The sequence below is a fragment of the Euphorbia lathyris genome, chromosome 9 (assembly GCF_963576675.1).
Source record: "Euphorbia lathyris chromosome 9, ddEupLath1.1, whole genome shotgun sequence".
Lineage (NCBI taxonomy): Eukaryota > Viridiplantae > Streptophyta > Magnoliopsida > Malpighiales > Euphorbiaceae > Euphorbia > Euphorbia lathyris.
The window spans coordinates 12,727,216-12,741,020 of NC_088918.1; the positions used below are offsets into that span (position 1 = coordinate 12,727,216).

General features: G+C 34.0%; 1 protein-coding gene across 1 annotated transcript; it reads left to right on the forward strand.

Annotated features, from left to right (window-relative positions):
* Positions 1-3,566: 3,566 nt before the first annotated feature.
* Positions 3,567-9,683, forward strand: LOC136205472 (uncharacterized). The gene is made up of 8 exons (XM_065996077.1): positions 3,567-3,724; positions 3,802-3,883; positions 3,963-4,030; positions 4,130-4,227; positions 5,709-5,845; positions 6,442-6,509; positions 8,447-8,510; positions 9,273-9,683. The coding sequence occupies exons 1-8, from the start codon at positions 3,714-3,716 to the stop codon at positions 9,288-9,290; spliced, it is 546 nt and encodes a 181-aa protein (XP_065852149.1). The 5' UTR covers positions 3,567-3,713; the 3' UTR covers positions 9,291-9,683.
* The last annotated feature ends 4,122 nt before the right edge of the window (positions 9,684-13,805 follow it).

Consider the following 13,805-nt stretch of genomic DNA (forward strand, 5'->3'; position numbering starts at 1 on the left):
AATTTACAAAATTATCCTCCATTAAATCCTCAATCTTCTCTCTAATCACTTTCCAAAATCTTATAAATTTTGGTCAATCCATAATTTATATCATATAAAACGTGAAAAATGGAAAAACGTTAAAAAATGTAAAAATACGAAAAATATGAAACACGAAAAATGTGAAAATGTTACAAACACGAGAATATGCAAAAAAATAAAATATGCGAAAAACATGAAAACGTGAACAAATGCGAAAAACAAGAAGACGCAAAAAAAAGCAAACACACGAAAAACACAAAATAGGAATAGCGCGAAAAAGTGACAAAACACGAAATATTAAAAAACGTGAAAAATAAAAACATGAAAATGCGAAAAAATACGAAAAATGCTAAAACACAAAAACGCGACAATATGTGAAAAACATGAAAATGCGAAAAACGCAAACAAAACACGAAAACGTTAAAAACAAAAAAAAAATATGAAAAAATACGAAAAACATGAAAAAACGTGAATAACACGAAAAAGTAACAAAATACAAAAAATACAAAAACGCGAAAAAAAACAAAAAGGGGAAAAACCGAAAAACTAAAACGTGAAAAATCGAAAAAATGCAAAATAAAACACAATAACATGACAAAACGTGAAAAATACAAAAACGTGAACAAACGGGAAAAACAAGAAAACTTGGGAAACACGGAAAAACATAAAAAAACGTTACAAACGCATTTTTCGTGTTTTTAACACTTTTTCATGTTTTCGTGTTTTTCGATTTTTTCACGTTTTTCATTTTTTTTCACATTTTCGTGTTTTCCACTTTTTTCATGTTTTTGTGTTTTTTACGGTTTGCACATTTTTTTGTGTTTTTTCATATTTTGCGTGTGTTTTTTTTTGTGTTAACACGTTTATATGTTTTCGCGTTTTCACCCTTTTCCACTTTTATCTCATTTTTTTCTTTTGTTTTTGTATTTTTAATGTTTTTTTTTTTCACTTTTACATTTTGTTTTTTTACCTCTCTTTTTTCGTGTTTTTACAATTTTTCCGTTTTCATGTTCTTATTGTTTTTTCGTTTTTAATGTATTTTTCGTGTTTTTTTCGTCTTTCGTGTTTCCCATTTTTCTATTTTTTATATATTTTTTAAAATAATATATATTAAATATTTGAACAATTTATAGTAAAAAATTAAAATTTTAAAATAAATAAGAAATTACATTTGAGGATAATATTGTCTTTTTAATAAAAAAAATATCTATTCCATTCTACCTTATTCCACCAACCAAACATAGGAATAGTAATTCCTAAGAATTTTTATTCAATTCTTTGCTATTCTATTCCTTTGGAATAACCATTCTATTCCATTCCATTCTATTCCGCGAACCAAACGACACCTCATGCTAATCCTAAAATGACACGAATATTTAAAATTATTGTTATATTCTCTCATATTTTTACATGTCACTTTTTTTGAAATAATTACATGTCACTTTTATTAATAAAGATAATAAAATTACACTTATTACTTGCAAACAGAACTCGAACCTCCTATATTGTTATAAATACATTACATGACCCCAAACATAATATTAACATATTTTTGGATGGTTAATGTTAACATATTAATAAATAAAAATGACATAAAATATTTAAAACTAGTACTATATCCTCTTATATTTTTAAAAGTCATCATTAATATAGGTATATAGTAAAATTACATGTGACCTTAAAATATGATACGAAATTGACACTAACCCGATTATGACATGAAAATTTTGATTTGGATTAGGATTTACTCATTTTGACACTAACCCGAAATTGATACGATACGAACCTGATAGTTGTCATTAGATTTATCCACGGGCCCGAGTACCCGTCCGGCCCGTGTCATTTGGAGCGGGCTTAGACTATGAAAATTAATCTTAGACTCAGGCTGGCCCAGGCTCGCTAAAGCCCCACCTATTTTTTGGGTGGGCTTGGAATTAATAAAAATAGCACTGACCGGTCCAGTCCGACCCGTTTATTAATATTAATTAATAAATTTATATATTTATATATTAAATAATATTTATTTTTTATAATTAAAAAGTATATATGTTCTTAGGTGGACTTATATAGGTTGGACTTGAGATTTGATTTTTAAACCCGAACCCTGACCGATTTAAACCTGCCTAAATTAATAGTGGACTGGACTGGATATTTTTACCTAAAACTCTGATAGATCTTGTCCGAGTCCGGCCTAGCCCGACCCATGGACCATGGTCTAGTTGTCCTATATATTCGATAATTGAGAAATTCCTCCTAAACGATGGGACAACTTTCCTTGTAAAAGAGATGGGCTTTGTTTTTCCTTTATTTTCAAGTTTGAACAATGTATGTTGTTTTCTTGTGTGATTTAGAGAAGGTGGGGCTTTGTCTTTGAAACGTGGGTTTCCATATATAGGTATACCTAATCCTAGCATTTAAAAAGTTGGAATCTATTTAAATAAATAAATAAATAAATAAAAAAGTTGGAATCTATCATTGAGATATTTAATCTTAATGATTTGATACATTAACCCTTATCAAGTACAAATCTATCTTTATTATTTGTTTGGAAAATGAAATTTAACAGAAAATCTCTTAATAATCTCTATCAAAATCAATTTTATTTCTATCTAATACAAAATTTGAACATAATTGTCACATCAAAATTCGAAACGTCAATAATATTTAAAATATTTATTGTATTGTACAACTATAAACAATTTGTCAAAATTTCAACAACTAAACCTACTACCAGTTAATTATAAAAAATTATCTAGAATATTTACTATGCTAATATATAGTTACAAATAATTTATCAAAATTTACGAATTTTCTTAAAAGGTCCGATGTAACAATTAAATAACAGTCAAATCAATAAAAGACAGGTGCAAATTTGAGTGGTAAAATTGATCTTTTTTAGAAACGTTAAAGATAAAATTTTACCGTTTCGTATATTAAAGGTTAAATTTGAATTTCTGTACACAACAGAATGTAATTTTGGACCTTATCTCTTAATACTATTATTTTTTTATTTTTTATTAATTAAAAAATGAAAGATTTGTTTTTTTAATGTAAAAATGAAATGAAAGATTTGTTAATTATTATTAGGACGGGAAAATATTTATTTGGGTTACTTTATTGATTAAATAAAGAAAATATGCTAAAATTCATTTTTTTAGAAACATGTTAAAGTTCAATTAAAATAGATGAGTCAATTTGATAAACCATTCCATATATATATATATATGAACTAATTAGATGAAAACTCTTCTATTTTTGTCAAATTAAAGTTACTAATTCAAAAAATAATTATTAAAAAATAGTTAATTTTCCTTTTTTTATTTTTAAAAATATGTCGGTACATAATAAATTAAGATTGAGGATATGTGAAATTGACATAATTAAAATTATTTTTGAACATTTGTAAAATAATTTAAGTCACTTTTGACTTTTATGTGACTAACCTAAACTTTTTTTTCCAAATAATGGAATTAAATCTCTTGGGCCGAAGCCCATATTTATGTTGGCCTTAAGCCCAATTTAAATGTGGCTTAATGCAAACGCAGGCTAACGTGCGCCATTGAGGTAACTGTCGCTCCCAAAGCTAGAATTGAAACTTTTGTTTTACTTCTTAGATCCCACCCAAATCAACAAAAAGAAACCCTAATTTCTATTGTTCTTCAGAGATATATTGATTTCAATCTCAATTCAAAATGTTCAAAAAGTAAGTAGTTTTGTTCAATTTTGAGCTTCGAATTGCATATTCTGTTCGCAATGTGATTAACTATGTCTGCTAATTAGGTTTACGTATGAAGACGTGTCTTCTCAAAATCAAGTGAAGGCGTCTGTTCAGAGGAAAATTCGACAGAGTATTGCAGATGAGGTTCGGATTACTTTTCTTTTTATCTAAATTTGAGAGGTGAATTTGGGTTAATGCAAAGGAGTTTGAATTTTTAGTGCAGTACCCTGGACTTGAACCTGTTTTGGATGATTTGCTTCCGAAGAAGTCACCATTGATCGTTGTTAAATGGTCTCTTTCTCTCTTTTTGTGTTTCTCATTGTTTAGTTTAGTTTGATTTGTTATTCACTTGATGATGTCTTATTCAATTTTCTTGGGAAAAAATTGCAGTCAGAATCATCTGAATCTGGTGATGGTGAACAGTGTACCTCTGTTTTTCAACATTCGTGATGGGCCTTATATGCCTACTTTGAGACTTCTCCATCAATGTAAAGTGCTTCATTTTCTCAATGTTATGTTTTCTTCTGTTGACAGACAGGGTTATTTCTCTCTCTAGGGTTGCTGTGACCAATTCCTTTTCTTGGATGATAATTCTTACTGAGATTGCTTTGAAACTTTAGTAATGTTATATGTTTATGCGTTTATGTAATATAAATACCCCGTGCCCGTGACGCTATTGGAAATTTGTGTAAATGAGCCGTGTTCGTGTTGTGTCAATCATTGGACTAGTTTCAATTGAGTCAACACTAATCTAACCTAAAAAAATTCGTGTCATAACATAATCATGTTAACCATAGTTACTAAAGGCCCCAAGGCACACCAAAGAAAAACACTATATAGAATCAAAATTAACAACAACTAATATTTCCAAAATGCAACAAATAGTCAAATACTAAAACACATGCACTTATCTGTAATCTTAATCATAAATTCCAAATTAACTATTAACTTCCATGATCATAATTCATAATAATAGATTCTAAATCTAAAGATTAAAGTTCAACCAAATCCTAAGTTAATTAACTAATCAGTACGTAGTTTTATACTTTGCTTCTTTTGTTTCCCTGGGGTTGTAACCCCTCCTGTGTAACCAAAAAAGTCTAATAACTACTTCTCTTCAAGACTAAATTCTCCATAGTCCTAGTCCATTTGCACCACTCATCAAATAATCACCAGCATCAAATTCATCTTCAAAGGTACTCATTTACAAAGCCAGATTATCTTCCTCCTCCTCTATCTCTAAGAACTATGGGAGTTCTTTCTCGGACGTTGTAAGATGGTGCTTTAGTTTAGCCTTCTCTTTTTAGCCTAGGCCTACCACTTGAAATAGAGGTATTCGTGCTACTTTTCCTACTCTAGTATTATAAGCACTTTCTTCAACCGTAGATGATATAGATAGGGAAGGGTTGAGATTGAAATAGCCACTTTTTAACTTTGAACTCTAAAAATATATTCTGGCTTATAAAATTGCGTCTAGGCGCGCCTCTTGAACAAAGCTCGTCTTTTGCCTTCTCAGACATGTTTGGAGCCTAGCACGCCTTAGGCGCCTTTGATAACTATGGGCAATGTTATTTCTCTCTTTAGGATTGTTATGATCTATTCGTTTTCGTGGATGACTATGCTGACTGAGTTTGCTTTGAACTTTGATCATTTGTTGAGTGGATGGTTTTCTTTGCTGTATTGTTCACTTATTATGTTATAGCATTGAGCACCTAGAAGAACAAAATCATATAGAGATTGGTTGCAGATAAACACCATGCAATTTGGTTTTCTCGAAGTTATTCTTTTTTCTTGGATCACTTATGGAAGTGACTGGTTAGGACAAAGAACTCCTAATCTCTAGGTGGTTTTCAATTGATTATTTTTTAAACTAATGACCTCTCAACTTTGGTTCTCTTCGTTGTGAGATTTGACTCTTCGAAAATATTAAAGCCTATGCTCATAATGTTATAACACATTGGTATTGCAGATCCAGAAATAATGCAGAAGTTACAGGTTGACAGGGGTGCGATAAAATATGTTCTTGCTGGTGCAAACATAATGTGTCCTGGACTTACATCTCCAGGTGGTGCTCTGGATGATGAAGTCGAATCGGATTCTCCAGTGGTATGAGTTCAGTATTCTATTTGTTCTTGTATTGTTTTGTGTCTATTACTTTGATGAATCTGGGGTGACAATTCGAGTTATCATGTCAAGACTGTGTTATATTATATATGTGGAGAAGTACCAACAAAATGTGGTTTAGTCAATTTGCAACATCAGATATGTGATTTGTGTCATTTGGAAACTCAACCATTCTGCCAAAAATTGTTTTCGTGGCTATTTACCCCAAAAGGGAGCAAATATATTTTTGTCTTGTCAAAAGGCCCATAAAAAAGGCCAAACTTTGTAATTGACTAAACAAGACGCATTTTTTAACTGATAGATTGGATGACCAATCCTTTAGTTGCTAACTGCACTTATCACATACTTGACTTTGGAAATTGACTAAACCACAAGTATTTAATAAGTTTCCCCAATTATATATCAACTGCAAGAAAAATGATAGTCGTGTCAGTTGAGTTTTCTTTGTAAATCGCATTGTCGAAGAAGTTCATTTTCTGTTTCTGATATCTACCAAACAATTTTGAAGTTTGGATGTTTCTATTTTCTTAGTAATATGTATTTCATTGCATCTGATTTTGAATTACAAATGCTCTCAGGCTATAATGGCTGAAGGAAAGCAACATGCTCTTGCTATTGGCTTTACAAAAATGTCAGCAAAAGACATGTAAGTTATTTCCTATCTAGTTGAATAAATGTGTTATGAGTTTTCAGTAGAGGTTGAAATTATGTCTACGACCTGCTAACCCGATACAAACTCAATACAAATTTAGTGAGTTATTTCCTATCTAGTTGAATAAATGTGTTATGAGTTTTTAGTAGAGGTTGAAATTATGTATACGACCCACCTGCTAACCTGATACAAACTCAATACAAATTTAGTGAGTTAGTGTTTTATTAAACAGACAACGTGCTAACTCAAAAATCACACAGATATTTAACATTAGGCTTAATACATTACGGACCCCCTGTGCTTGGCCCTGATTGTCCCCTTGAACTTTGGAGATGTTTTATTAGCTTTATGAACTTACTTAAAGTGGTGATACATTGACCTATTGAACTTAATTAAAGTGACCTACTGGGTCCTGAACTTGTTTAAAGTGACCTATTGGTCCCCTTAACTTGCTTAAAATGATACGCGCTTTGTCTTACGCAAATCGTCTCTTACTCTGCCATGTGGCACTAGGTGGTCAATCATCTCACTTTAAACAAGTTTAGAGGGCTAACAAGACATCCTTGAAGTTCAGGGACCAAACAATTTTTGGGGCCAAGTTCAGGGGTGCCCTGATGTATTTATTTAGCCTTAAAATTATTATACATCTCATGTTTTACATGTCATCCTTAATTGAGATAGTAAAATTATATGTGATTTGTGAACACATTACATGAACCTAACGTGATATAACCAGATTAGGGGGTTTGTTACATATATTTTGGATCAACTTTTTGGACGGTCAGAGTTAACCCACTAATTAAAAAATGATATGAATATTTAGAAATTTTATCATATCCTACTATATTTTTAAATGTCACCATTAGCAGAGGTAGTAAAATTACTTGTGACTAGGGGTGCAAACAAGTCTTGTTAGTTCGCAAACTATTCGAGCTCGGCTCGGTGAAAGCTCGATCAAAGCTCGGCTCGATAGGGCTCGACTCGAGTTCGGGATCGGCTTGAGCACTAACGAGCTGAGTCCGAGCTTTCTCAGGTTCGGCTCGAAAGCTCGCAATTATTTTTAATTACTATATATATTTCATTATATATATATGTTTAATATATATTTCATTGGTTATTATTAGTTTTCATCACAATTCACAACTCAAATAAGATTTAACCCATACAAAAAAAAATGACAAAAAAAAAAGCTTAGACATTTAATTTGAGTTTTTAGTGAGACAATTAGGTTTTGATAAGGAATAAAATACATTACAAAGTTTAATATATATGTCATTGTTTGAAATTTTTCTCCAAGCTTGTGTTTTCCGATCACAAGTACCATATACTGTTCTGAAATTTCGATAATAACATGATTGTTTTTTTTTATAAATATTTTAAATTCATATGGAGTATCTTTTCTATTTTTTATATTACTTATTCTGTGCATGTATGATGAATTTGGTTAAAGCTCGTTAGAAGCTCGATAAAAGCTCGACTCGGTCAAAGCTCGGCCAGATTCGATCAAAGCTCAGCTCGGTCAAAGCTCGATTCGAGAGGGCTCGGCTCGAGATATTAATGAGCCAATACCGAGCCTACCTAGGGTTCGGCTCTGTTGCACCCCTACTTGTGACCCGTGAACATGTTTCGAAAACGACAGAGTGTGAAAATTGGATTGATACGATTATGCACACAAAAAATTAGGTTGGTTAGGTTGACTAATTTAATAGTAACCCGATAATTGACACATTATGTACACAATCCTCTTACACGAATTGTCACACCTTTTGGTAGAGTGCCAACTGATAGTGATATGTGGAGAGCATCCGCTTCGAGTATCTTGGTAACCCAAATAATTGACATGGCACCTACATGAATTGTCAACCTTAGTCTGTATGTTTCTAGTATTTTCTGTATGCTCAGTTAAGTGGATCTGTATTTTTGTTTAACAGAAAGGCAATCAATAAAGGAATCGGAGTAGATAACATGCATTATCTCAATGATGGTCTTTGGAAGGTAATTTTCTAATCTTCTAATTGTTATTCTAACTTAAGTCCTTTGAGTTTGAAGTTTGTAAGAATTTAATGACGTGCCATGCCATGAGAAAGAACTTAATCTTGGTCAAATGCACCGGCAGTAATTGAAGTATTACATTTCTTTATTGCGCCGGTAATCACTAAAGTCAATTTTGTGTCAATAAAAATAGTAAAGGTTGATTTCGGTGTCTATAAGTAGCTATGCCTGGATTTGAGGAAAAAGTTAGCCAAAAAGCTGACATGGCGAGTTAACTCAAAGGCTTGCTTATTAGCTTGTCGTAACATAAGATTCTGCATCAAAACTAATGCCACGTGTGTCAACCTAAAAAATATTTTAATGACTACCGGCACACAAATGCAATATTCAGTGACTGTCGGTGCGTTTGAGAATTTATTTTATGTTTCTTACTGCTATATGTGGTAGAAATGTTGATGAAAAATCTGAGATAAGCTGGCAAGTAGGACTTTGAGTTGACTCGTCACATCAGTTTTCCAGTTCGTTTTTTTCTAAAATCCAGTCATAGTGAATTCATTGACACCGGATTTGAACTTCAGCGATTTTATTAACACAAAAGGAACTTTAGTAACCACAGACACAGGAATATAAAACTTCAGCGACTGTCGGTGCATGTTTAACCCCTTAATCTTGAAGCACTTTTTTGCTTGTGATGATATTTTCTAAGTTATTCACTTTACATTTCTTAGTGTTTTCTTTTGTGTCATAACATATTGTAACTGGCAGATGGAGCGTCTAGAATGAGGATTGACAAAGACCAACTGTAACAACGTATACAAGGAAAGGAAAGAGTTAAATATGGCTGCACCAATCCTGTCTTATTGATGAGAACGCGAGCAAAATTCTTGGTGATTCAAATCTCAAGGTTTCGTTTCTCGTGGGTTTGCATCAATAATATCAGGGAAAAGAATTGCTTAAATTTTGCTCTGGATGTTGTTATCTTAATGTTTGAACATTCACATTATACTCGTCTTACTCTAGTTGTTCAGGCATTCTCTCGTGATATCTTTCTTAATTGAATTAAAGTTTTGTGTATACATTAGAAATCGAATTGCATCTCTAGTTTAAGCGATTAGAGCCTCATTTCAGATAACTTTATTTTGACGAGTTATGTTACATAATTAGACATTCGCCTTACTGATACTCGTCTTACTCTGAGATATGTTACAAAATCGAATTGGAATTCTAGTTTGTGATTAGAGACATTTTGCTCTCTAGCAATCTTCATTGAGATGAGTTGTGTTACATAAATTAGTTTTTTTTTTTTTTAAAACATATCAGTTTTTACTTTTTCTCAAGGAAAACAGCATCGTTAGGTCCTTATTTTTTGAATTGTGCTGATGAACTTTTTTATTTTTCAATTTAATATATTAACCTATCCATTGGTTATAATAGTATACATTTAGAGTATGTTGTGAATATTGAATATGGGTAAACTTTTATTCATTTTATTTGTGTTTTTAATTAAAAAGTACTTTTATATTCACATTGGATATATAAAATTTGTTTTGATGAGTTAAAAATTCAATTTTAAGTGCATAAGAAATGAGGTGTTCGTAACTCAGCTTGTTATTAGGAATTTAAAGTGCATTAGATTGATGATTAAATGCGTCAAATTGGAAAAAAAAAATTTATCCAATAAAAAGTGAATATTAAAGATTAAGTAGGTTATGATGTTTTTTTTTTTTTTTGGGAGAATTACTAAACTAGCCCCTTTTAAGGGGTTAGTTTACATTTCTAGCTTCTTTCAAAAATTTCCAAAACTAACCTATTTCAATAAATTCTTCCATCTTTGCCCTCATTATTCCTAAACAGAACTTCATCTCTATAACGTATCAAATGTTGTTATAGGAAGAGGATGAAGAATGAGAAGCGACGGCGGCACACTCAAAGAGGTGGAGAAGCGAAAGGCGGCGATAGGAAGAGGAGGAGAAGCGAACGGCGATGAGAAAGAAGGAGAAGCGAATGACGGCGATAGGAAGAGGAGGAGAAGAAGGCGAACGGCGAACTGAAGAGGAGGAAGAAGGCGACCCTTTTCCAGCAATCTCGTCCCAATATATATTGTTTCTCTTCCTTTTTCATGTTTTTCCTGGTCGTGCGAACCCCAAAAACAGTGATATTGTTATCTGAAAATGCATTTTGGTTATGGGGTTTATAGTAAAGAGAAAGAGCAGCAGATCTCTGGTTTTCTTCTTCATCCTCTTCTTCTAATCCAACCATGTATTGCTACAAGGGCAAATATGCTGATGATTAACTGTGATTTGATCGGGATCTGAATCTGCTCCTGATCACTGATTGGTGGATCTGATTGCTTGTTTTTTTGCATCTATAATATTCTGAATTAGTATTTACTGTTTGATCGGTTTTAGCTTATTTCATTGCATGAAGGTTTGTTGTATGTTAAACTCTTGTCATGGTTAAAATTAATTGGCTCCTGCGATGTTAGAAGAGGCGGTGCTTCCTCTGATTTGCGTAATTTAATGATTTGGAATTAGTTAGCTGAAATTGTCTCTTCGCGTGGAGTGGTTTTTGGTCTTCTCTCTGTGAGAAGTTTTAAGTTTTTGGGCGGGACCTAGTACACAGGCCCGCCTATCCCAATGAGTATCCTAAGCTGGAACTGTCGTGGGCTAGGCAACCCACGTACAGTTAATGTTCTTGTGGACCTGGTTAGAGTTCATAGGCCTATGGCTACTTTTTTAATGGAAACTATGATTAAAGAAGAGAAAGTGATAACGGTTTCTAAAAAACTTGGTTATAGTGGATACTTTATTATCGATGGGTCTGGTCATGGGGGTGGTCTTGCTTTACTATGGAAAGAGAATATTTCGGTCACCATACAATCTTCATCTCTTAATCATATTAATGCTTTTATCACTTTTCCAAACATACCAGTTTGCCGTGTTACTGGATTCTATGGATTCCCGGAAAGACAGCGACGGAGGGCCTCTTGGGATTTGCTGCGATCCCTCAAAGACCAAGACGGTTTAGCCTGGTGCTGTCTCGGGGATTTTAACGATGTGCTGAGTTTGCGTGAGAAACGAGGGGGAAGAAGTCAACCTAATTGGCTTGTTGAGGGATTTAAGGAAGCAGTGGAAGCGAGTGGTTTAGGTCCGATCCCTATGGACGGTCATCCTTTCACCTGGGAAGTTGGGCGCGGCACGGATAGATGGATTGAAGAAACTCTCGATCGTGCCCTTGTCAACGCAAAGTGGAAAGAATTGTTTGCTGACTCTAGAACCCGGAACCTTGCAACTGTGTCTTCTGATCACTCAGCTATCTTTCTAGAGTGTAAAATGTGGCTTCGTTGTTTTGGGATTAAACGCTTCCGATTCGAGAATGCATGGCTTCGGGAGTCTAATTGCGCAGCAGTTGTACATCAGGCGTGGATGTCTGAGTCGAGTAGTTCGATATTTGATAAAATTGCGATATGTACTGAGGCTCTTAAGGGGTGGAGCTCCTTACTGGAATCGAATTTCAAGCAATCCCTGGATATTTATAGGACCCAGATGCAAGGCTATAAAGGTAGGAGGGATGTATATGGTATGGAGAGATATAAGCAAGCTTCACAGGCGTATTTATCAACTTTAAAAAAACAGGATGACTTTTGGAAGCAAAGAGCTAAGTTGCTCTGGATGAGAGACGATGACGCAAATTCTGAGTATTTTCATGCATACGCATCTGACAGAAGGAAAAGAAACAGTTTCTCGGCACTGAAGGACTCTGACGGGATATGGCGCACAAAATATAATGGGATGGACGATATACTGTCTGAGTATTTCAATGGAATTTTCACCAGTACGGGCAATAATGATTCTGCTTTACTGCCGTATGTTCGATCTAAGGTCTCTCTGGAGGAAAACGAATTACTGTCTCATGCGTTTTCTAGGGAAGAAGTTAAAAGTGCATGCTTTTCAATGCATCCAGACAAAAGTCAGGGACCTGACGGGCTCAATCCGGCCTTTTTTCAGCACTTTTGGAACATTGTGGGACACGATGTATGTGAAGCATGCTTCTCTATTCTCCGAGCTAATAGGCTTCCACCAACGCTTAACGACACTCTGATCGTGCTCATTCCAAAAATTAGCAAGCCTGAATTTGTCTCTGATCTACGCCCCATTGCACTTTGCAATGTATTATTTAAGATTCTGTCAAAAATGCTGGCTAACCGTCTCAAGGTAATCCTCCCATCTATAATTTCTACAACTCAAAGTGCATTTATTGCAGGAAGCGACAACATTATAGTGGCATATGAAACAATCCATAAGTTAAGAGGGCTAAGACAAGGGAAACACGAGACCGCTGCTATGAAGTTAGACATGAGTAAAGCATATGATCGGATTGAATGAGGCTTTCTGGAGAATATGCTTATCAAGATGGGGTTTAACAGAAGATGGATATAATGGATTATGATGATGGTAACTACTGTCTCATATAAAATCGTGCAGGAAGGTAGGGAGATTGGACCTATTATCCCTAAACGGGGACTGAGGCAAAGAGACCTTTTATCTCCTTTCTTATTCTTAATTTGTGCTGAAGGATTATCTGCATTATTATCAGCTAAGGAACAGGCTGGTTTAATTCATGGTGCTCAGGTAGCTAGAAATGCCCTAAAAATCTCACTTATTCTTTACAGATGACAGCTATCTGTTTTTTCGAGCCAATAAGAGAGAGGCAAGGGTTGTTCAAGACTGTTTAAGTTGCTATGAACAAGCTTCGGGTCAGTGCGTGAATTTCCAAAAGTCTTCGGTATTTTTTAGCGGCAATTCATCAATAGAAGATCGGTCAGATGTATGCAACGAACTTGGGGTTGCTGAAGTTGAGGATATGAGATTATATTTGGGGGCACCAATTGTTGTTGGAAGAAGTAAGATGCAAGCATTCAGTTTCTTAAAAGATAGAATTTGGAAGCGGATCAATAATTGGAAGGAGAAATATTTATCCCGTATGGGGAAGGAAATCCTCATCAAAGTTGTGTTGCAATCTATTCCAACTTATGTCATGAGCATATTCCTCATGCCTATGGAGTTCTGTAATGATATTAACAATATGCTAAATAGGTTCTGGTGGAATTCATCCTCCTCAACATCAAATGGAATCCACTGGAAGGCATGGGATAAACTTTGTTGGCCGAAAGCCAACGGAGGATTGGGCTTCCGGGACATCCATAAATTTAATCTCGCTCTTCCAGCAAAACAAAGTTGGCGCCTTGTTACGAATCCGGATTCTCTGATAGCAAGAACTCTAAAAGCAAGGTATTTT